Below are 25736 nucleotides of genomic sequence, written 5' to 3'. Positions count from 1 at the left end.
GCTTGGCAATGATTACAGATTTAAGTTAAATGCACTAAAAAGTGTTGACAAGGAAAAATTTACCAAAAATTTCTTTCCATATGCTAAAAATAGATTTTATTGATGATACTCATAGACCCAAAGATTACTATTAGGGCATACATTTAGGGCTATTTGAATTAAGAATAACTGATTTGCAATTTACATTTACCATTTAGATCATAAATACTTCGTTATTTCATAAATCATGATTTCATATTTTTAATTTTATAATTTCTACATGTCATCTTAGTAGATTTAAGCTGGAAAAATTCCAAATCCGGAATCGCCAAAGTCCCGACGAGTCCGAATTTCGGACTTTGTACTGTATTACAATAGTTTTGAATGATTATTTGTGACAACCATTATTATGATTTCATATTATTCAATAAAAAGCCACTTAGCTGACCGCTAAGGCAATAGTTACAACAAATCTCTATTATTTAATAGTAACCTCTGAGAGAGGTATTCAATTTTTATCAATGTTTGTCAATTGCTTGATACAGAATACAATGCATTTTATTAATATATCCATAAAAAGTTACCTTCCTACATTCTAATAAAATTATATAATCTCAGTAAGTTCCTTAATAAGGTATCCTCTCATCATCAATTATAACAAGACATCTCCAATATTTTCCTCAACAGACTCCACAGAAATATATCAAGTTAAAATAGCCAGAGTGCATCACAACCTAAAATTGCTCAAGTGCATATTTAAATTGGTAAATCATCTGTGGAATTATACTAATAACATACATTTGTTAATTTTCGTCTTGTGTGTTAAGGCAATTTACAGTGAAGCCAGTCTCAAGGTACTTGAAAAACATAAAAGATTGTGATATCCAGTAGTGAACAGATAACATGCAGATTCACGGAATCAGTAAAGTTCAAATTCCATATGACATCATCATAGATCATTTTTATGCAGACTATATATCTGACTATTTTATTTAGAGATGTGATCCAACAAAATGAGTATGACCTCAATAAAATGTTAACAGTCCATTAGCCAAAGGTTATCACAAATTAGCAAAGAAAAATATAATCCTATACATACATTCATAACAAACTAGTATTATGCAATATGAGTGTTGAAGAGAAAGCATCTTATTTAAGCTATATGCACACCTTTCAGATTTAAAAAAAAAAAAAAAAAAAAAAAAAAAATCTTAACCTAACTTAAAATGCAATAATTTAACTTCAGAATGTAATATTATGAATAAAGCATTATAGTAAAATGTTTTGTATCAGTACACGCCATTTCCTTACGAGTCCATATCCAGCCTTTATTTTTACAACGGTTTGTTCTAGATGTATGCTTCCAGTTGCAGAAACATTATAAATGATGCAAATATTCATGTTTAGGTATTTTTTAAAACACAAAAGGTTTGGTTCCTACATAACAAAAATTGACAGAAATATTGAATTTTAAAATTTGTGATTTTTGGTATAATTTTCAATGTGCCTCGAAGCATCAGTTGATAAATAACTTTGAATAATTCAAGATAGTTTTTTCGCCTTAAATGTCAACTAATGATATTCTTTGGCGATTTAGCAATGTATAACAATCTGAAATAAATAATTTTTTACACATAGTATTCTAAAAGAATTTACACAAATACTAGAAGTTTTAAAACATTAAAAATTTGTTCTTAATATTCTCATGCAGTTTTATTACTTTAGAATCATAGTCTAATAATCAAATAAAAAATGTATTAACTAGATATATTTTTAATGTATGAAAATAATATTTTGAATTCATTGTGTGACAAAACTGAAGTCTGCCAGTCTTTCCAAGAACACAAATCCTGTAAAATACTATGAATAAGATTTTTTTGGATGGGGGGGGGGGGAATATATAGCAATCAAATACTACTCATGATAATCAGCATAGACATTCTCGTCACTTAATTTATTAACATCAAAAACCTATTTCAAAATTAATATTTTATTTTTAGTTATATACAAAAAAAAAAAAAAAAAAAAAACTTTCTTCAATTTCTGTATGGCCCCGTATTATGGTTTCCAGTTTTAAAACTAAATATCTTGGTCAATCTGTGTCATATGGGAGTCACACGTTTTGCACTTTATTTTTTATAATGAATATAAAATTTTCCTAAATATAAGAACCCAAAAAAACATTAAAAAAATTTTGATTTCATATTTTACAAAATCTATTTCTTTTTTTAATTTAAAAAACTGCAATAATACACATACAGTAAATACCTTATGACTGTCACCCAGTTAACAGGCAATATCAAAATAATGGCCTTTTGCAAGTCTAAATTTAAATCCGAAATTTGGACATAGTTCTAATGTTTAGAAGAGAAAGTATAAAATAAGAGAGTATGTGAGATAAGAAAGTATGTAATGGGTTATCAATCTGAAGATTTAAATCATGAAAATATTTATATTATGATTATGCTGTCCAATATAACAAGCCTTATGCAACTAGTGAATCAAGGAATTATTCAGAATATGAAAATGAACTACTCATTCATTTCATCAACATATGGCACAAGTAGCTTAACTCTTGTCCAGCCATTCTTATCTTATCATATCTAATCACCATATCATATCTTGTTCATTTGCACTTTGGCAGCTAAGGACGATGGTTCAGTAAAACCATAGAAACTAGTTCTGTGAAAATTTGCAAATACAGTCAAAAGTCTTTAATCTGGACATCCATAATCCGGAATGATCTATAATCCGGACCTCAAAACTACAAACTTTCTGCCATGCACTTACGCATGCACATAATACCTTTACGCATGCACATATTACCTTTATGCATGCACATAATATGTTTACGCATGCGTGTTTAATGTATAACGGACGGTATAAGCTAAGCTAAAATTATTTGATTATCTATTTCAGTTAATGTTCCAGATTGCGTTCTTCCTTAATCTTTGAATTGCATACGGCTTATTATTTTTTGTAGACTGTTAGAGCAATTTTATAAAAGTAAGCTTGAAACTAGATGTTCATAAAAACAATAGCCTCCTGTAATTGTAAATATTAAAATTTAAGAATAGGAAATTACAATATTTTCCAACTGGTGTTTTGAAACCCTATGACAAATTTTTGGTTTTAAAACTACATTTCATAGCATTCAGAAACATTCATATAAAAATATGTTATACATTTATCATGGACCCGCTCATACATTTTACTTTGATAGCAGGCTGTGATAAATTATCAAAAGCTGAAAAAATGCTAGGTTTACTCTTCCTGCTTCCTGTTTAACACTGAATCCAGACGTTCAACACCTGCAATAGTCCTCAGTAATTAAATTATTTTTTCCCCGTGATGACAAATTGAATAATTCAAAATCAGCTTATCCAAAATTAAAAAATTGGCTAATTAATTATTGATCAAGCATATTAATGATATGTCAAAGCTTACGAAAATATCTCCTTCAGGATATTTTCGTAAGCTTTGACATAGATAGAGAGATACAGGATTTTCATTTTGCATAGGATTTTCTTTGCAAAACTAGCTTCTATTACAATCACAAATGAGTAAACCTTGTGTAGCCAGCCTTAACCAGCCTGTATGCTGAGATCTGAAGCTACGTCAAACTATCAAAATTCAGTGCTTTATCTACTCAGCCACTAGTAACATCAAAATCAAAGGGAATATCTGAACAAGAAAATTCGTGGAATTTAAAAACACTAGACATTTCAGCAGCAACATATCTCTCGATGCTTCAGGAACAGAATGGATAATTTCTTACTTTGGTATATCTAGTGAGAATAACCTATAAAATGGAATCAAGGTTTTCCTGATAAGAAAAATGAATTGTGATATTTGCCAGGTGATTCTAATTAGAATTTTAGATAATCAAAAACACAAAAACCAATTGATGCACCTTGAAGCTAACTTGCAGCAGTATATCACGTATAAGACCGACATCTCACATTACATCCATGACTGTCCACTCACTTCTCCCATCAGACCCTCCCTTCCTTAGCTCCAGGGATCACATAGCCTCAGGATTCTTCAGGATTACTACAGACAGTGGGGCATCAGAACCATCATAAAATACATCTATTCTAAGAGAAACATAATCATATAACCCGGTCTAGCAGATAACCAGGTCTAGATACCTGATGAAATGTAAAGGCAGCAAGCCTCCATTCACGTATATATGTAAATACCTCTAAACTAACTAATCCTTTCTCCTAATTTTGTACTAGCATACCCAAAACATTGTACGTTGGAGCACCCAACAAAATTACTGGTGCAAGGATCAGGGCGACCTGTAGTGCCCATTGAGAGGTGAAGCATGCGGAATATAATAAATAAAATCACTTATAAGATTATACTTTCACAAACCTCAAAGCTACAAATTTTCTGCACATGCGTAAACGCATAATGCGTTTACACATGCACATATGACCTTTACGCATGCGCATAATACGTTTACGCATGCGCGTTTAATGTATAACGGACGGTATAAGCTACACTAAAATGATCTGATTATCTATTTCAGTTAATGTTGCAGATTGTGTTGTTCCTTAATCTTCGAATTGGATCCGGCTTATTGTTTTTTGTAGACTGTTAGAGCAATTTTATAAAAATAAGCTTGGACTTTCAATTATGTCAAAAAGAATTTCCGATTCTGGAGTTGCCAATGGATCTGCAAAGCAAAAGCATGTTTCGATGTCCATCAAACAAAAAATGGAATTGCTGCAAAAAATGGATAAAGGCATGAAGAAAGTGACAGAGAGGTGATTCGTTTCTCTAACCATTCCAAAATCTGTTTATCAATTTCACGCTGCTCTGCAGGGGGGGGACGTTGCGGCGCACAATGAACTGGAAGTTGATCTGTCAGCACTATCCTTATCTTCAGGGCAGATGTTTTTATTTTATTCGGCTTATAATTCCTTATTTAATGTAGTATTTCATCTCGATGTACTCCGCCTTTTATATGATGTAAATCAAATTCCTCGCCATTATAAATATCACGAATACACATCAAATAGTTTTCCGGTTGCAATTTCCTAATTTCGACTGTAATGTATGCTTTATGCATGCGAGCGTTGAAAGAAATGTTTAATAAAGTAAACAAATAAATATTAAGCTTTTTTTTTTTTTGTAAATTTTGATACCCTTTAAATCATAATTGCTCTTATTTCATAAATTACGGTTTCATATTTTTAATTTTATAATTTCTGCATGCCATCATACCAGATTTAAATTGATGATCCGGAAAACCCGATAATCCGGAATCGCCGAAGTCCCGACAAGTCCAGATTAAAGACTTTTGACTGTATAACGCTGATTTTGGTTGTTTGAATTTTATATTAATACTGATTTTCTATAATGCATCCATGTGTGAATTTTTATAGTAGTATGCATAATTTTGAGAAACAATTCACACTGAAGGATACTAGACTTACTTTGTCTCTTTTCTAGAAAGAAAATAAGAATATTTATGTATGGCACAGTTGCTGTAAACTGCCACCTACTGACCTGCTACTACACCACCTGCTGAGTTGAGTGACAAAGATTCTCTTGGCTTTAAAACATATCTGGCACCCATATCAGACATCTTGGATTTACTTACATGTTTGGAGAAGATTAATGTTAGTGAAGAGGAGGTGCAAGTTTGGATGGATATAGACATTTCTGTTCTCACTGCACTCACACAAGATAAAATAATCAGACATGAACTGAGAAAAGAGAAAGACGAAGTGAAGAAGGATAATAATGAAGATGAGATGCAGAGCACAAAAGTTAGATAGATGGAAGCTAATGAAGAACTGCAGACTTTAAAATTTCCTGAGAAATGTTCATCTATGTCTGATATCAGAACAGAGTTCACCAATAAATTCAAATAATTATAACTGGCTTCATTATAGGTAATAAATGACAGAAGACTGGGACATCAGTCATTTGCTGTCATCTTCGATAGTTGAGCAGCTTCCTACTGTACACTACTTCCACACTTCCTACTATACTAGATTTCACATCCCACTGTACCTTCTCCAAAATTAGTAACCACAAGCACTTTTATTTAGAAACAAATGCTAGGTTACATAGGTGTACACAGTTAACTTTGATTATTTATATATAACTATGCTGATACTTAAAATTTGGTGCAAGATTAATTATATAAAATACTGTACAAGGTAAGCTTCATAGCATACATATTAAATTTTTAAAACTATGATGACAATCTCATGAGCTGGCAAACATTCAAAGTTATATGCCATCACACTAAAAAATTCATAATTTTCATGTGATAATAAATATAGTAATTTTAAAATGTTGTATAATTTTGCTTTTGTGAAATATACAATCATGTTCTATATCTCAGTTTGAAATAATCCAAGCAATTTTTGATATTATTTATTTAACTGTGGGCAGCAGATCAAAAACACTATTGATTAACTTTGCATGCTGCAACTGCTACAAATGGCATCACAAAACACGAGCATGTTAAGTTTTAGAAACATTAAAATCACAGATAACATAAATCTGTATTCAATTACTCAAAAAAATTTCTACTCCAGAATCAACATAGTCCCACTGCTGTTGGTTAAAAGGGAATCTACTGTATTTACATTGCTTAAAACACTTTGTAATTGAAAGCAAACATGTACAAACGATAGTGGAAATAAAAACTGTGTAAGGATCTTTGTGAACATAATGCACAACCAATGTATTAAAGCAAATATATATATACAGTAAACTCCCGATTATCCGCAGGCGGATTATTCGTGGAGCGGATTATCCGTGCCTGCCGCACAAAGTTTCTCTCTCTCTCTCTGTTTTTTTTTTTTTTTTTTTTTTACAAGTGTAAAGCAAAGAAAATAAAAATTTTCACAAAACTGAGCGAAACGTTCAATTTGCTAACATCGTGCTTATTTATAGCAAAAATATCCCAGGCCTTCTCGGAACCTTCCCCTCTGATGAGTAAGTGATTTCTTACTCACCCTTGCAGTGCCCGCTCCACCGCCCTCTCTCATCTTACTGACATGTCCACTTCCTCCCACTCGCAATTGTTAGTTTAAGCCTGATAGCATTTGCGAACTGGTCGGAGTTCATTTCTTATCTTTTATTGTATTCAGTGCTTGTGCTTTTTGGTTTTGTGTTTTTCATTACCGATTTAAAATGTCAGGAAAACGAAAGAAGGTTGTGTTGACGATTGCGCAAAAACTAGAATTAATTTCCAAAGTAGCAAACGGCGCTACAAGGAAGCAGATGGAATTGGATTACGGAATCGCGGAAACAACAGTACATGACATTCTAAAGCAAAAAGACAAACTGGTGAACTTTGCATCAATGTCTGACAGTGCTTCCGCAATGAAAACGCGAAAAACTATGAAGGGTTCTACCTTTGATGAGCTAGACACGGCATTGACAGAGTGGTTAGCTAGGGTTCGAAAAGAGAGTACTCCTGTAAATGCTCCTATCACATTGCGGCGAAGGCAAAAACCTTTTTTGAGTTGCTATGCCTGAAAGGAAATTTTGATGCGTCTTCAGGCTGGTTGACTCATTTTAAGCAGCAACGTGGAATTCGAGAAATTGGACTTCATGGGGAGAAACTTAGTGGTGACCAAGAAGCAGCTGACAATTTCCACCATGAATTTGAAGAATTTGTTTTAAAAAAGAAGAGCTATCTTTTGAACAAATTTACAATGCCGACGAATCGGGACTTTTGTGGAAATGTCTTCCCATTCGCACTTTAGCATTTGAAAGTGAAAGTAAAGCGACGGGTCATACAAGCAGCAAGGAAAAGATCACTATCATGTCTTGCAGTAACGCTACCAGTGGACATAAACTTAGACTTGTTGCCATTGGAAAGTAAAAAAAAAAAAAAAAAAAAAAAAAAAACGAGATCTTTTAAAGGCACAAGGACAGAAAATTTACCCGCTGATTACTTTATAAGGTTTTTCTCCCACTTTCCAAACATTCTTCGTGGCATAGTGGTTCTGCATCCTGAGCCGGTATTCCAGAGGTCCGCGGTTCGATTCTCGGGGAAGGCAGTTGCATATTTTTCATCTTTTCTGCTTCCAATTAACCTAATGACATTTCAAGTGGTGCCCGAACTAAAAGGGTTGTGGATGATGATTCTCTGCACCCAGAATTTGGCGACTAGGTCCCCTAAAATCCTAGTCGCCCTTTAAAAAGGGGAGTATATAAGGTATTTCTCCCACTTTCCAAGCATCCTTTGTGGTGTAGTGGTTCTGCACGCTGGGCCGGTATTCCAGAGGTCCATGGTTCGATTCCCAGTGAAGGCGTTGTAAATTTTTCATCTCTCTGGCCTCCAAAAAATATCCTAATGTCTCTACAACTTTAACCAAAAAAAAGGATGGATGAACTGAAACATTTTTCAAGAATGGTTCGAAAAAATCTTTGTTCTTCAAGTGCGTACACATCTTTAATCAAAAAACCTGCTTGAAAAAGCTGTGCTATTGATCGAAAATGCATCTTCTCACCCAGCAACAAGCGTGTTAAAGCTTTCTGATGGACAAATTTTTGCAAAGTTTCTCCCTCCAAGCGTTACTGCTCTAATCCAATGCATGGACCAAGGAGTCATTGCAACAATGAAGAGAACATACCGAACAAAGCTGCTAATGACCAAAAATGAAGAAGATTATGATCTGAAAGAGTTTTGGAAACACTGCACAATCTTGGCAGCATCTGCATGGAGCTCAGTGAAACCATCAACCCTCATAAAATCATGGAGAAAACTCATGCCTAATGTTGAAGCCAACAACAACCTAACCCCTTTGAGTTGTGAAGAAGAGAATGAAGATGTAGACACGCCCACAGCAGCTCTTGTCGATATGGTGAAAACAGTTCCGGGTGGTGAGATCGTTGATGCTGTAAACATTAACAAGTTGTTGGAGTGTGACGTCAACGAACCTGGCTTCAAACGCTTGACAGATGACGAAATTGTGAAGAAAGCAAGGGGAGAGACTGAGAATGAAGGACAGCGAAGTGAAGGCAAAGAAGAGCCCACTGTGCAGATGCGGAGGACTCATGAAGGGGCTTTGTAACAAGTCGACGGACTGCTGATCTATTTGGAAGAACAAGACGACGCGGAGTTTTCCGAGAAAAATTATGCTATGAAAAATGCAATCTCGGATCAAGAGAAAATGCTTCCAAAGCAAGAAGCAAACACAAATGACTAATTTCTTCAAAAAGGTGTAGTTTTACAGTTATGCTTTTGTAATTAAAACAATACATACGTATTAATTTTTCAGTGTATCCTTGACGCCTCTCCTAAGTATACAAAGCACTTTTCTGTTTTCATTAACAAAAATGCATTTTAGGTTAGTTTTGAGTGATATACTAAAATATTAAGCATTAGTTAAACATTTCCTGCTGTTTATTTTACGTTTTATTATACATAAAACGTGGCAGCTACGCCACCCAATTCTGCGGATAATCGGAACTGTACTGTATTAAAAAACAAAATTTTCAAATATTACAGTAAATGTGGCTAATTTACTTAATAAAATTAAATGTTAAGTTAGTAAGACAATTAATGAAACAGAATTAATTACCGTGGTGAAGATGTTGCAGCTTTTAGAGCAGAAAATAAGTGGTAGCCCTCTGCAGGCAGCTCAATGTATACATCAGAATAATTTTTATTTAAAGCATTATTCAATGGGCTATAAGCATATCCCATACAATGTGCAGTCAGGCTAGAACGATGATAAAAGTCTAATATTCTTTTCCTAGAATTACAAAGAAAAAAACTGTTCACATTAATATCAAGGATACTTGATTCCTGTACATTAACATAATTGTTTAAATGTATTCAAAATCTCATTGATTAACTTTTACATTCAATGCACAGGGAATTTAACTCTTTCAGTATTGAGTATCAGATCTTAGGCGTGTGTTGTGGATTGCCACTTTATTACGGTAAAAAAAGGAATTTTTGGTAGAATAAGCTTTAAATACAAAATACATTGCCTGCTTTGATTTTTTTTAAGTATAACAAAATGAATTTATTTTATTGGCATTACCATTGTCATTACAAACAATACATGATATTTTTATATTTAACTCATATTTTTATATCGGAACAGAGTTCAGCAATAAATTCAAATAATTTTATCTGACTGAATAGCTAATTACAGATAACAGGTGGCAGAAGTTGTTTAAACCAGTTACTAGGAAACCAGCCGTTTGTCATCACCTTTGATGGTTAAGTAGATATAGCCCCATGCTTCCTGCTGCACAAGATATCACTTCCCATTGTACCTTCTCAAAAGTAGTAGCCACAAGCTCTTTTATTTAGAAACAAATGCTACATCATATAGGCATATACAATTAGCTTTCATTATGATTATTTACATAAAATAATAATGGTACCTGCATTTTGGTACAAGATTATGAGTTACATATATCTACAAATAAGTTGATAAAACAATGCATAGTTTTACAAAGAGCACAAAAGAGTTATAAAGTATTTTCTCCATCCTTTCTGTTGTGACTTCATAGTGCAATGGTAGCATTCTCAGCGCATCCAGGTTCAAGTCCCGGCGAAGGCATTGTTCATTGTTCATGTACTCCTGCTTCAAAATATCCTAATGTCTCTACAATGGTGCAAAAACTAAAAGGTGGCAGATGATTATTCTTCACCACCAGGATTCGATGACTAGACTCCCTAATCCCCATTTTCCTTTTAAAAGGGGAAGTATGTAAGGTATTTTCGCCCTCCCTTCTGCATGCCTTTGTAATGCAATGGTAGCACACGCAGCGCGTATTCAAGAGGTCCAGATTCAAATCCCAGTGAGGGCGTTCCCATTTCTTCAGTCTCCTGATATTGAAATAAACTAACGACTCTACAGAGTGATAGAATATGGGTGATGTATATGAATTACATATTGACAGGAAGAAGTATCGTCCAACCGTATATAAGAGAAACTACTCGTATATAATAGTATACAGATCTAGCCCATAAGATGCCAGAATTTCCAGGATTACTTTGATCTTTGTAATGAGCACCTTTCATCTGATGACATAATAATGGTAAGAAATTCTGTCATCTTGTAGAGTCATCAGGTTTTTCTTGAAGCAGGACTACATAAAAAATGAGCAATGAGCAAAATAATCAGGCTTACCAATTTAATGAACCACCTTTCAATAGGCAACTGATTTATCAAAAGCACAAAGAGAAGCAACCGTTTTCTGTCATTATCAAGATCACGAGCAATTGCATTGCAAATTACTGAAATTATAAAATTTACAGTGGTCATTATCTCCATATACTCCTCTTCCACTGAGGACACAGAGCAAACCTTTGTGCAAATAAATGATATGCAAAGTTGGATACCAACGACTCAAGCTATTTTCAACAGACTATAATGCACCAGTACCACATGGAGCTATGCCCAAAAAACAATAACTTGAAAATGCCATTTATGTCAATGGTTTGGTCATATGTAACACGACAGATGCACCTCCAATATTGAAACCGTTAACGGTAAGAATTGGCTAGATCTGACACTGACTACCTTGCTAGCCAGTAACATCAATACAAGCTGGGAAGTAATGAAACACATGGAAAACAAGCTTGCTACCATAGTCTGGTAGAACAAAGATCTCCAAATGCAAGAACAAGAATGCTAAGCTATAAGACCTAGACTAAAAAGTGCAGCTTGCAATGCTTTACATCAACCCCTTCTGCAGAAACTAGGAAAGAAATGCTTTTTTATGTATGTATGGGTATGTTCTTAATAGCTAAGCAACAAACTTGGATATGTTATTTTATATCCAGATTGTAAAAGCATATGGTATATTGCATAAGATAGTGGCAAAGCAGCAGAAATACATCATGTCTTCCAACAACTGCCAAAAAAAAAAGTTCCAAGCCCAGATGGAATTGACTATGCAGTAATCAAAATAATCTGTTGTAGCAGATCACAATACTTCTAGAAATTCTTCATCAAGCTACAGCAATATAAAATCATCTCCAATATCTTTAAAAAATGGGCCAAGTTTATCCATTTCTCAAACACAATGAAGTCCAAAATATCCTACCTCCTAACATCTAATCTGTGGCGGAAAAATTTGATGAAAAATAAATAAGAAATAAATTATCTCACTATCTATATTAAATCTCAATATTTAAGCAACAGTGTAACTTCAAACCAAAAAATCAACAAGCCATGCCTAGACCTAAAAGATGCTAGATCTAAAAGACTGTATTTTGACCAACCAGTTAGGTGGATACCACATAGTACTTCTAAGCCTCAATCTACAGAGTGAATTTCATACCCTCTGGTAGTTTATCATTCTGCATGCTCAATGAGATGCAAAATACCCCACCAACATCTATTTTATTGTACAAAATTACCTGATGGCACCTAATGATACATAATATCAGTACCATCAGCAAAATGCAGTATAGAGGTTTTGAATAAGTTTCACTTGCTGAATCTGTTTTGTGGACCGTAAATTTTTATGACATCATCAATTTTTATCACACCTCAGTTACGCTTACATCAATGGTATAATGCTCATAATTAGAGGAAGGACAAACAATGAAGTAAAGTGACATAGAAACGAAATGAGTGAATTCATCTATGTTTACTGCAGTTAAATTAAGATTTACATTTCTGAAACTAAATCATTGTGTATCTATAATCCCTAAAAAAGAATGAACTGACAATGAAACCTAGATTAGGAATAAAGTTGCACAGAATTAAAATCATCATGACACTCAAGTACCTCAAACTGACATATTAGATATGCATATTCGTTCACTGTAATTCCATATAATTAATTTTTCCCCTTTAATATGGAATGGTAACATGAGTTTTTTAGTTTTTAAATTAATAGCACTTGGCATAGTTTTGTAATGGTGTAAAATGTATTATTCACATTACCAAGAAATTTAAACTGTAGAAATATATTGTGAGTAAAGTAAAGAATGAAAAGATTCTATAGGAATTCTTTAAGATTCTCACAAGACATGGGCTGCAAGTCTTACATGACATGATCCACATCATGTTACCTGGGCCTGGATATCATATGTTATAAATATCAAAAATTACATGCTAAGAATTATGGATTCTTTGCTCCTGATGAAGAGGGACTTTGTTTGCCCTTGAAATCAATAGAGTTTCTTAGATAAAAATCAATGCCTAACACAGGTTTTTGCTTCACTTTTATAATAGCAGTCTAGTTAACACCAGTTCAAGGTATAAAATCAAAGCATCTACTAAATATCCAAAGACTATTTGCTATCAGTATTACACATGCCTACTGTACAACTTCTACAGTGGCCAATAAATACCCTAACAGAACTATGCAGCTGCATATACAGGCAGAATTAACAGTTACATTACACTTTGCTGTCCAATTATGGATTCAAATAGAGTTCCAGAATTCATGATTCCATTTATATGCATATGAAACAACAAACAACAAGCTGCACCAAGACAGAATAGAAACTCACCTCAAATAAATCATAAACATGAAGCAACAACCTGTGATAGGCATAGATTTTTAGCATAGAAACTTTTAGGGCATACTTTAGGGAGATGTAGGTGTAGATTTTTAGCAAGCTGCATATTCATTCGTCAGAGGAGTTTGCAGTGACACATGTGCAACAATAATCTATCATGCTCAGTTTGAAGCATCAGTACTACACATATGAATAAGACAGACAATGGCATTCACAGGCACAGATGTCTGCAAGATAAGAGAATTGGTAGCACCTTAGTTTAGTACACAAATCAACAAGAATGTCATATATGAAAAGCTCAACTACCATTCAGCAATAGCATCTTCAAGGCAGAAGCACAGGCAGTAGCAGTGGCAATAATCTGTTCAGCAACCAATAGGCATTGCAGCTAAAATCTGTCAATACTACATGCCACCCTAAATCCAATTCACAGTTCTCATATCATTGGTAATATTCAAAGGGATTTGCTATGCTTCAAAACGCACTAAATTTTATCTCCTTTGGAGGGGGGGACACATGCTGGAAATTAAGAAAATGAGAGAGAAAATGCACTGGCAAAGTAGGCAGCTTGCAACATTGGAGCAAATTCACATCTGCCTTTATTGCACTTCTATCTCAAATAAGTTATATGTCAAACAAACCTTCAACAGATCAATATCTTGGTTAAAGCTAAATGTTAGGATGAATAGAACAATTCACCACAAGGCTGTTGCACTTATCTTTTTTCTCCTATTGTCAACAGCAAAAGACACATCCACTGCTCAGCTAACATGCTATATTACAGGTCATGGCACATTTCCAGTCTGTTTTCATAATGTGAGTTAAATGATACAGACCAAAGCTTCGACATGGGAACTCTCAAATATGAGGGTCAGTCAAAAAGTTAGTTGCACTGCATAAGAAAACAAAATAGGAGCAAAATTTTACAATATTTATATCTTAAAGTTCCATTTAAAATCTACTTTTCAACGTAATTACCTCTGTTATTTAAGCATTTGTCGAGGCGTAGTACAAGTTTTTCGAAGCCTTCTGCAAAGAAATCCCGTCCAGTGTCCAATCATTGTTGCTGCACCATTGTTAGGCTACACATTGAGTACTACACATATGTAATACTATTATATTGTAATTTTAATATTTTCATTTTGTACATAACATATTATTAGCCTTATTTGTATGCTTAGACTAAAAAATTTTTGGTAATACATATACATATAAGCATGCATTCTTGTGTACTTGCTATGAGATCTGTTTTCATATCTGTCAGTTGAGATATATTTTGAAACAGGTTTTCAGTCATAGCTATACTATAAATAAATATTTAAATAGAACAGAAAATAAAACTGAATAAACATAAGAAATTAAATTGTAAAAACAATGTGACAAAATAGAACATTCTTTATTATTCCATTTTTGGTAAATTTGAATGGATAAATTCAAATGACAATCTGTTCTAATCCTGCTAAACTTTAATCTCAACAATACATAATACCTGCAAAATTCCAGAAATGCTATATTCTGCTCTATCATACAAGATTTAAGTATAATTTTGAAAATGGTACAGTCTCAGTAGAATTGCCAAGTTTCTCATGTGGTGGAGAAAATTGGATAAAATAGATCGATTTTTTACTCATTTCATATTAATATTATATTTAAATTTTATTCATATGTAACACTCCTATAAATCAATTTAAATATTTTCATGATATACATATTTATTTTTATTTATATTCTCAAATAACTTTTGGTTAATATGTATGTATTTAATTTTTTTTAAATGTTGGAATATTCCTAAAAATCACTATTTCAAAATATAAATTTAGCAATAATTAATTCAATGATAAAATCTTAAAAGTGTAATATTATTTTCTTAGCAGGCCAATACATTTGGTGGGAAACCTCAATTAAATATTATACAAATAAATAACAATTCTACCATACTTTTCATTGGATTTTGGAGGAAGAAATTATTTAATTACTTTAGCATTTTATCAAAGAAGCAGTAAAACATACATTTATAAACAAGTTAAACTGCTATTATTATGTCTTTCTAATATTATACTTTCCCCCGATGGCACATCATTTTTCATTTCTCTATTTTTTCCATCTCTTTGAGTTTCTCCCCTAGTTTCTTTGTTCTGAAAGAAACAAAACTCAACCCTGTTCTACATATTACAGTAACAGTCTCCCTCTCTTTTTTTCCCCCAGCAGCATTGATTGTTATTGCTGCAGAGGAAGGAATACATGTTTTATCAAAATGACCAATAAAAAGATAAAAACAATCATACTTCTTATAAATACCTTAATTTATTGCACAGCCCTTTTAAACATCTTATATATTTAAGGCACATGCATTCCTACAAGGTCTCACCTGTCAGAATCAGTAAGAATACGAATGTCATCTCCATCCCAGTATTCATTGCAAGCATCCAAAACTAAATCAGCTGTACCTTGAGAAAACAACTGGTAACTACCTATAATTAAATTATAATTATTGAGAAAACATAACGCTTAAGGAGCCTAATGGAATACACAATTTAATTAGCTTTGGCAAATTTTATGTAACCATGAAATATAACAAATGCACATAATTCGGATAAAAGCAACTTCAGAAATAACTGAAAAATTACAAAGTTAATAAAATAGTAGTATGATCTTGTAATTTTTTTGTTATTGATAAACTGTTTTATTCCTAATAAAACAGTTAATAACATTAATTGGATATATATCAGATTTTCATTTTGTTCCATCACTTATCATGTAAACAAAACAGGAGACCAGTATTTTTTATCATTCAAGCAACATTCCCTTCTAGAAGTAGTTAATTAAGGAATTTATTACAATATTATGTCAATTATTAAAATATTATGCTAACAATTTTTCAGAAAATGCTTAAATTTGCTTCTTAACCTCTTAATATATTCATAAAAAAGTTGTTTGCATGAAATAAATAAGCTTAATATGGGATGTGGCATCTTCTATGTTTGGCATAAGCTTTGCACTGAGATTTGATCCCTTCAGTATGGCCCAGCAGAGGTTAATAACTGCTATTCTTGTAAAAGGGTACTTTGCTGCATTTTGGAGAATAGTTTGAGGAAGTTAATGGGCAGAGTCAGCTTGTTCCAAGAGCATCTAACAGACTTTTAATGAAATTGAAATCTGAAAAATGTACTGGTGTTCATATAAGCAATAACTTTATTAGTATACCTGCTCTAAATGAATGAATGTTATCATCCATCTTATAAAAATCCAGACCCAATGCACCATAATTCTCATGGAAGATTAAATGCCTTGATACCAGTACCTTTCCACAATCACATTGTTCTCTGTAAACATGCGAAAGTCTATACTCTTATCAGCCAAAACAATATGGTCACGTTCTTAACACCACTTCGATGTTCTCAATATCTTTAACGAGCAAAACTGCTTCAACCCATCATGACATGAAATTTATAAATTTTGAGTGTCTAGAGGATGACCATATCAGATTTGCATGCAGAGATCAAACAATTCTCACAGATTATAAAAAAGTGATTGCTAAGCTCTGAGCTCATGCTCCATGACATTCCAGATATGCTTGATAATTATCTGGTGAGTTAGGAGGTCGGGAGTTTAACTGTAAGGTAATGATGTAGTGTGCAATCTACCATATTTAGTTGTAGTTATTTATTTTTTAGACAGTAACAATCTTAGCTCTAAATTTAGTTCTTTTTTAATCATTTCTTTTCTCTGCCATTTTATTACAAATTCAAATATGAAAGTTACTGAATTTTTTACTTTAAGAAGATATTATTATTGAATTATGCATATATTGAAGCTAAAGATTCTCTAAAACTTGTGGAGTACTATGCTCTAAATGCTTCCACATTATTTCATAAAAACATGATAGAGATCCATTCATAAAAGTGATCACTATTTTTTGGTCATAATGCACAACATTTAATGCAACAATGTAGGCTTTTAAGAGTTGAATGATTCTTTTAAGGGCCACTACTACTTTTATTTTTAAAACTGAAAAGAACTTAATTTGATGGAGTTAAGATTTTAATAATTCATTAACGGAATCATTTAGATTTACATATTCTTAATTAGATGTATTTATTTTCATATTTAAAACAGCATTCTAGTGGCATCTTTTAAGATATAAATAACTAAGTAAAAGCATTAACATACATAATAAATCATTATCGTCTGTTTTTCAACAGCATGTTTCACTAACTATGGTAGATAATTCAGGCCTTGTGACTAGAAAAGTAGTTCTGGAAAAATACATTTCAATTGCAGAAGACAGAAAGCATGAAAAATTTACCTGGTCAACTATGATGTTCATACAGTCTAAAGCAGTCATGGCATATTTTGTCACAACTATCAATCACAGGGAAACCTGTGAGCACATTCCCCAGAACATAATACCTTCATTACTGGACTATTTCATCCTGGTATTTAGAGAGAGGATGCTTACATTTTGAGGGAATTATTTCAGGGCCATTAAATTAATGTTTAAAATGCAAAGAGTATTTTTTAAAATGTTCAGTCTGATAGCCTTTTTACTGGACTGTAAGTCTACATTGTGATTTCTAAGACAGAAAGGCTTTCCTTAATTCCATGGGTATTAATTTTCTTCATCACTTCCACTATTTTCATCATCAGAGCCGAATTTACAATTGATAGAGCCCTAAGCTATTTGATATATGGGGGCCTTTTATAAGTCTGTTATGCTATATTTTAATACTGTATTTATACTATATTTTAATTTTTGGGGGCCCACTGGGCCTTTTATAGCTTGTGTAGCTTATAAAACCTGCACTGTTCATCATCATCTTCCCCGATTTTCCAGGGTCCTTTACTTGTGATGGGATTGTACTTAGAAAGAGCTCTTTTCAAGAGACCAAAGGCACAATAGTCAACATGTGAAACATCAGGGGGCTTTGCAGGTATGCATTGAAAAAGTTTATATGCAATACCTGTATCAGTCTTCATTTTTTCCAGGTATGAAGTGGTACTTTTCGAAGTATGACTTGCTTTATCTTGATGAAGTTTCACTCTATGAAAGTCAATGGAATAAAGAAATGGAATTTCTTCTATCAGGCATAATATTTCCTCTTGATAGTATGATGAGTTGATTTTAACATTTTTTTCCATTCTTCTTATTTTTAAGCACTCATCATATGAGAATCCTGGGGAAGAAACTTCCTTTACATTGATGGAACAGGTTTTGCACACTTTTTCCTCCTTGTTTTCAATAATAAATATACCTTTTTGTGTTACAATCATTTAGATATATCCATGGTTCACTACTAAATAGTTTTCCTACAGTGTTCTACAAATTGTTCTGAGTTGTGGCATATACTTTGGCAAGAGGTGATGAACATTATGTTCTTTACCTTTTTTCTTAATTTGTAAATCTTGGTTTATTATTTTATTTACTTTTGCTACAGATATATTTAAAATTTTGCAATTGATTTTGGCGCTGACAAATTTTCTCTTGTCACCAATGATTTAACTTATAGAAATTATAGAAATAATATGTTCTTTTTCCGGAATTCATTTGGAGTCTTCTTTCCATGTAGAAGTAATGACTAACAGTTTTTCCCTTTCTGATTAATAAAATTGCTTATTTTGCATTTAGAAATTTTAATACCAGGCATTTTAGAGTGTTTTTGAATTTTGGAATAGGAATATTTCCCTTCAGAAAGCACAAAAACATATATTTCAATCCATAGCTTGTTTACATGCCACGTTTTGAAAGAAGAATAAATTTAAAAGTAGAAGACAATATTTCTCATTTTAAATAATTAGCTGCTGGCACAAATTTTTATTCCAAAACATTTATTTATTTTTGATTCTTGATCAAAATCATTCAAAAAATGTGTAAACACCCTTTGCGTGTAATGTATGTGTATTTAACACATTAAAGGCGGGGAATCTTGACGAAAGTATGCTAGGTAGCGTGGCGACCACTTTGCCTTGTTTTTCGTCCTAGCTACAGTCGAGATAAATCATAGTACTACGACTCCCGCCTTTAATCTACAGCCGAGATAAATCATAGTACTGCGACTCCCACCTTCAAGCTACAGTTGAGATAAATTGTCGTACTACAACTCCCGCCTTTAATGTGTTAATATATATAAATCAACTGCACATCTAAAAGACAGTGCACCCTGACATGCCTATCAATTTCATGTGGAAGAAATTGTGATTAAACGAACCAGGCAGCTCTTTTCTTTTGTTGTAAGATTCAGTCACAATGTTCACAAGCCCAATGTAGATTTAAATGTTGATAACAGTTAACACAGACACCTGCTGAGAGGAATACCTGCTGCAGAACCCTACATTCAACAAAGTCCAAAGAACTCTATGCTTAGACACATTTGTAATTGAACCTGCATCGCATTCAGCTGTCAGTAGACCCACAGGTGTCTACCACAGACCCACAGGAGAAGCTCTCTGTCTGCCTTCATGAAGTAGCACAGTCTGATGCATACATTTATTGATTAGGCATTTATATCCATCACCCTGGTGTCTACTACTAGTTTCACTTTCTTCTACTTTTTGTAAGTGCTAAAACAACAGTTCACAAACACCCATAAACCTTATTGTTTTAGAGATACTCATTCCTATCATTTAGGCCAGTGCTCCGCAACCGGTGCCGCGGCACACTGATGTGCCATGAGTAGGATATAGGTGTGCCACAATCAAATACATGTATTTCACATTTTGCAATTTTTTATCATGTATTTAATACACACTGACAATTTTTTCCCTTAATAATGTCTATTTTAAATGTTTTTATATATTTCACTGTTGTGTGTGTGATTGTAAGTGTGTCAGCATTTGAATTTTTTCGGCACTTCCTTGATAACTCGGAACTCTTTGGTGTGCCACGAAATTCCAGAAAGATTTTTTGTGCGTCGCAGGTGAGAAAAGGTTACGGAGCACTGATTTAGGCCATCACAATCTGCCTCTTATCAAAGTCACTTAACTCAGCAGCCTTCCCATTACTTGGTACATAGTTTACTCATTAACATATTCAGCTTCTTTATATCATTCTGGCGAGCATATTTTCACAATGTAAAGGTAGTCAAATCGTTTTGGTTGATGAAAGCATGATATCCTAAAGAAAATCCAGCTTTTTTTCGTCACATTTTCACAATTTAAGAATAATGTCCAGTGATGTTACTAGGCTGGTTTCATGTTATTTTGTCCCTCTGAACCTTTTATTTTTATTATCTGATTTTATGACATTGAGATGTTCATCCATAAAAAGTACACTGGGTATTGCACTTCTAAAACTGTGCACTGTCTATACCATTTTAATCATGTGCTCTTGTTCTCAGATTTTAAAAGTGCATCAGGAAAAGTGCCCTTTTGCATTGAGACTTCACCTCATAGAACTAGCAGATATTGACTTTGTTATTGTGATAGTCACTGTTGACAGAGATGGAAGTATTTGATTTGACCACTATTGTAATGTGCTAGTCATTAGAGCGTTTATAATCCAATAGTGACCTGTAAAATGATCTGACAACTATTCCATTTGTTTGGAATTGTTTAATGGTTGACATAAAAGAAATTTATGAATTCTTTAAAGGACAGTCCACAACTTCCATTAACAACAAACCAACATTGAGAAATGCCCAAAGATATCTCCAAGTCATATTAAAACTAATCTAATCCAAAATCAAATTTATCATTCCTCATAAAAATGTCTTTGTAGCATTGAAAATCTTAGCCACAAATTAGGCACTTTTTTCTATCTGTATTTTATGTATTTCTACGAAAACAAATATCTTTTAAACACATTACTTAATACTTGTCTACTTTTACCCAAGACAGCACTTGTTTCACTTAAAATTCCCACTGCACTCACTAGTTAAGAATTTACAGCACATGCTTAAATTCTGGGAGATAATACAAAATATTATCCCTAAATATCAATATTTATATAAATGACTCAATTTTTTAGCATTCATGGTTACAATTTCAAATAATCTCCACAACCTGAAAAACTGGTACTCAAGCATTTGCAAAATAGTTACACAAGAGCAGAAGAATGAAATAATGGAAGATAATAAATAATTCTTAAATAGTACTTATTAACAGCAAAATGATGATTAAATATAATGTGCAAAAATCCATCTGGACTCAAACATATAGGTGGTACATACATACATTAAAGGAAAAACAGACATTATTCATTATTTTAAAAAACTGTCAATAAACTCCCTTTTAGAAAAAGTATTTGCAATAATAAGGATTTTCCTTCATAAAGATGTATTATATAAAATGTTCAGATGAGTACACTTTACTTAAAATATAAAAAACTGTATTAACATAATACAAAAAATACCTCGATGGAGATCCTTCACAATTGCACAAGACATATTTGGAAAAGGCATTTTAAGGCGTGGAAAGTTCAAAGACCTTGCAAGTTTTCCTTTCTGCACAACTTCTGGATGCTTAATTAAAAGAAGGAAAATTAATATCTTTATTAGATTACTAAGTGCACATATTCTAAAATTAACACAAATATATCTACTAACCACATGCCGAAAAATGCCTAGTTGTTGCTCAAGATTGTAGAAATCAACAACGGAATCAGAGAAGCCAATCTGTTTGGCTAATTCACAAAGGCACCTATAACACCAGATTTCATATAAATACCAAGAAAATACAGTTTGAAATTGGCAATGCTTTTTATAACAAAACTACTATTTTCAGAAAGCATAAATGTTAACTTAATGTGTATAAATAAAATTTAATATCAATTATTTTTAAATCACACGTTATAAATTATAAAATGCTAAATGTGAAGGTATGGTCTAAAATTGAAGAATAATTTTATTTAATTATGTTCATTTTAAAAATGCACAATATGATTAAATTAATATAACAAAAATAATTTTGAATAATTAGTCACAATGCATAATTTTGAGTAATTAGTCACAATGCATAACTTTAAGTAATTAGTCAAATTTATCAAATAAAGATAAAAATTTCATGCATCATAATCAAATCAATAAATTTTAAATGGCAAGTATTTTCTGTGCATCAGATTACAAGTATTAACTATTCATGCAAGAATTGCATAAATGAGCAGCTAAAAATACCTTTTGTTAACAACTGGTACAGCAGCATCATTATATAAAGATTCACAAGCAATGTGATCAGAAAACTTTGTATAATGCTCTTGGGCTTTTGGATTACAAGTGTTCAGCAAAATTCCCAGTCCCTATTAATGAAAATATATATATATATATATATACACTTACAATATATTTGTTAGAAATAGAAAACATATACTTTCAATTCTATGAATGTTTTACACCTCAAAACTTTGTAAATAGGAAATTAAGTAAAAATGTTATAATTTTTCAAAACTACCGCTATAGTTGTGAGGTAGTGTGTGTACGAAATTAGATGTTCATAAAAACAATAGCCTGCTGTAATTGTAAATATTAAAATTTAAGAATAGGAAATTACAATATTTTCCAACTGATGTTTTGAAACCCTGTGACAAATTTTTGGTTTTAAAACTACATTCCATAGCATTCAGAAACGTTCATATAAAAATCTATTATTCATTTATCATGGACCCGTTCATACATTTTATTTTGATAGCAGGCTGTGATAAATTATCAAAGGCTGAAAAAATGCTAGGTTTACTCTTCCTGCTTCCTGTTTAACACTGAATCCAGACATTCAACACCTGCAATAGTCCTCAGTAATTAATTTATCTTTTTCCAAGTGATGACAAATTGAATAATACAAAATCAGCTTATCAAAAATTAAAAAATTGGCTAATTAAATATTGATGAAGCATATAAATGCTATGTCAAAGCTTACGAAAATATCTGCTTCAGGATATTTTCGTAAGCTTTGACACAGATAGAGAGATATAGGATTTTCATTTTGCAGATGATTTTCTTTGCAAAACTAGCTTGTATTACAATCACAAATGAGTAAACCTTGTGTAGCCAGCCTTAGCCAGCCTGTATGCTGAGATCTGAAGCTACGTCAAACTATCAAAATTCAGTGCTTTATCTACTCAGCCACTAGTAACATCAAAATCAAAGGGAATACCTGAACAAGTAAATTCGTGGAATTCAAAAACACTAGACATTTCAGCAGCAACATATCTCTCGATGCTTCAGGAACAGAATGGATAATTTCTTACTTTGGTATATCTAGTGAGAATAACCTATAAAATGGAATCAAGGTTTTCCTGATAAGAAAAATGAATTGTGATATTTGCCAGGTGATTCTAATTAGAATTTTAGACAATCAAAAACACAAAAACCAATTGATGCACCTTGAAGCTAACTTGCAGCAGTATATCACGTATAAGACCGACATCTCACATTACATCCATGACTGTCCACTGACTTCTCCCATCAGAGCCTCCCTTCCTTAGCTCCAGGGATCACATAGCCTCAAAGACCTTCTTCAGAATTACTACAGACAGTGGGGCTTCAGAACCATCATAAAATACATCTATTTTAAGAGAAACATAATCATATAACCAGGTCTAGACTGATGAAATGTAAAGGCAGCAAGCCTCCATTCATGTATATGTGTAAATACCTCTAAAATAATTAATCCTTTCTCCTAATTTTGTACTAACATACCCAAAACATTGTACGTTGGAGCACCCAACAGAATTACTGGTGCAATAATCAGGATGACCTGTAATGCCCATTGAGAGGTGAAGCAAGTGGAATAATAATAAATAAAATCCCTTATAAGATTATATTTTCACAAACTCTGGAGGACATTCCATGTACAGATTTCACATTAATATGTGAATGCAACCACACTAATATATAAACTGCTTCACTTCAAAATCAAACATGTTCAGTTAATAGCATCACCAACAAAGAAAGTTTGAAAATGACTGCTCTACAAAATGATATTATGCATTTCTTTTTTACAGCTGAAGCTACATAACCTGATTCTGAAAGTTTACAGAAAGTTGAAGAAAAGTTGAATAGTAAATGACAGCAATAATTTAATACACACTTCTTTTAACTAAATTAAATTATTATAATATTTTCAAATTAATTTTAATTACCCTAGCATCAGTATGCATTATCAATGGCACTCATAAATTTATTTCTATATGCTTCCTAGACTATAACTACTATATTTGAATAGGTCTGCAAATTAGTTACACAGTGGTTATACAAATTTTAATTTAAAATACCTTTTATTTGAAATTTCAGAGATTAACACAAGGCTACAATTTATTTCGAAAAACAGCCGAAACTAATCCACATCAATCATACTTGTATTTATATTTTTAATAACCTATATAAAATAAGCTCTTTCTAAAAATTTTACATGCATATTTTACATATTACAAAAACTAGATTTTTTTTTTCCAAGTATTCCTTTTATGCTATCCAAAAATAATCCATCAACAAAATGAAACTACTTAATAAGTAAAATTACATTTTCAAGGTATTTGTCATATTTAATTTAACAAGGTAATCACAAATTGAACTTACAAGAGGCTTTAAATTTCCAATATAAAATTTCCAGTTGGGATCATCAAACTGGATGCCAAATGGACTGTGAAGATTGTGAGTAAGATCCAGCACTTCAACTTGGCTGCCAGGGTGATATACTAAAAAAAAAAAAAAAAAAAAAAAAAAAAAAAAAAAAAAAAGTAAATTTAGACACTTAGACATAAATAAAGAATTAAGAACAAGATGCATATTACACAAATGATGTTTTCCACTTAAGGAAAAGAAATATGACATACAAGTTAAAACTATCAACTTAATTCTGCAACATTTTCCCTAATAATTTTAAAGCAATAAAAAATAGTCAAAAGTTGCACTACTTTCTTTTTATGAGCATGCTACAGAGGTGAAAATATTTGAAATATTAAATAAAACTTACTATGATCTTTAACATCTAATCTTTTAGTTAACTTTGCAAATTTGTTTGCTTCTAAAATGTCTTCACTAGAGCAATGACTTTCATTCCTCTCTTGGCTGACATCAGGATCTTCACACATTTGAGTACTGTTTTCAGAATTAGATTTGCTTTTAGGAGACTTTAAAAAAAATACTTTTTCTGCAGTAGGATTGGGCCAAGAAAGAATACCTTTCTTATCAACACAACATAAAGCCTTAAAAATAAAACAAATAATTAGTTTTTGAAAAAAAAGAGTTACTAGATAATTTCTAATTTACATATGGTTATTATATGAGACTGACATTTCTTACAAAAGTAATTCATGTGTTATTCCACAAATTTTAATTAAATGAAC

General features: G+C 32.3%; 1 protein-coding gene across 5 annotated transcripts in view; it reads right to left on the bottom strand.

Annotated features, from left to right (window-relative positions):
* l(2)k05819 (transmembrane protein 94-like protein l(2)k05819) overlaps window positions 1–25736 on the bottom strand; it is a 127413-nt gene that overhangs the window by 54904 nt on the left and 46773 nt on the right. For all 5 annotated transcript variants that reach the window (XM_085817612.1, XM_085817613.1, XM_085817616.1 and 2 more), the window contains exons 9-15: window positions 25364–25595; window positions 24967–25085; window positions 22570–22691; window positions 22003–22096; window positions 21810–21918; window positions 15831–15933; window positions 9546–9719 (exon numbers count right to left, since the gene is read on the bottom strand). In XM_085817612.1, the coding sequence (XP_085673738.1) occupies window positions 9546–9719; window positions 15831–15933; window positions 21810–21918; window positions 22003–22096; window positions 22570–22691; window positions 24967–25085; window positions 25364–25595 (953 nt within the window). The remainder of the gene's footprint in view (window positions 1–9545; window positions 9720–15830; window positions 15934–21809; window positions 21919–22002; window positions 22097–22569; window positions 22692–24966; window positions 25086–25363; window positions 25596–25736) is intronic.

The sequence above is a fragment of the Stegodyphus dumicola genome, chromosome 5, assembly GCF_044657685.1.
Source record: "Stegodyphus dumicola isolate Sdum_Otavi_A_Nest chromosome 5, ASM4465768v1".
In the NCBI taxonomy this organism is placed as follows: Eukaryota; Metazoa; Arthropoda; class Arachnida; order Araneae; family Eresidae; genus Stegodyphus; species Stegodyphus dumicola.
This window is presented reverse-complemented; position numbering and strand designations above follow the sequence as displayed.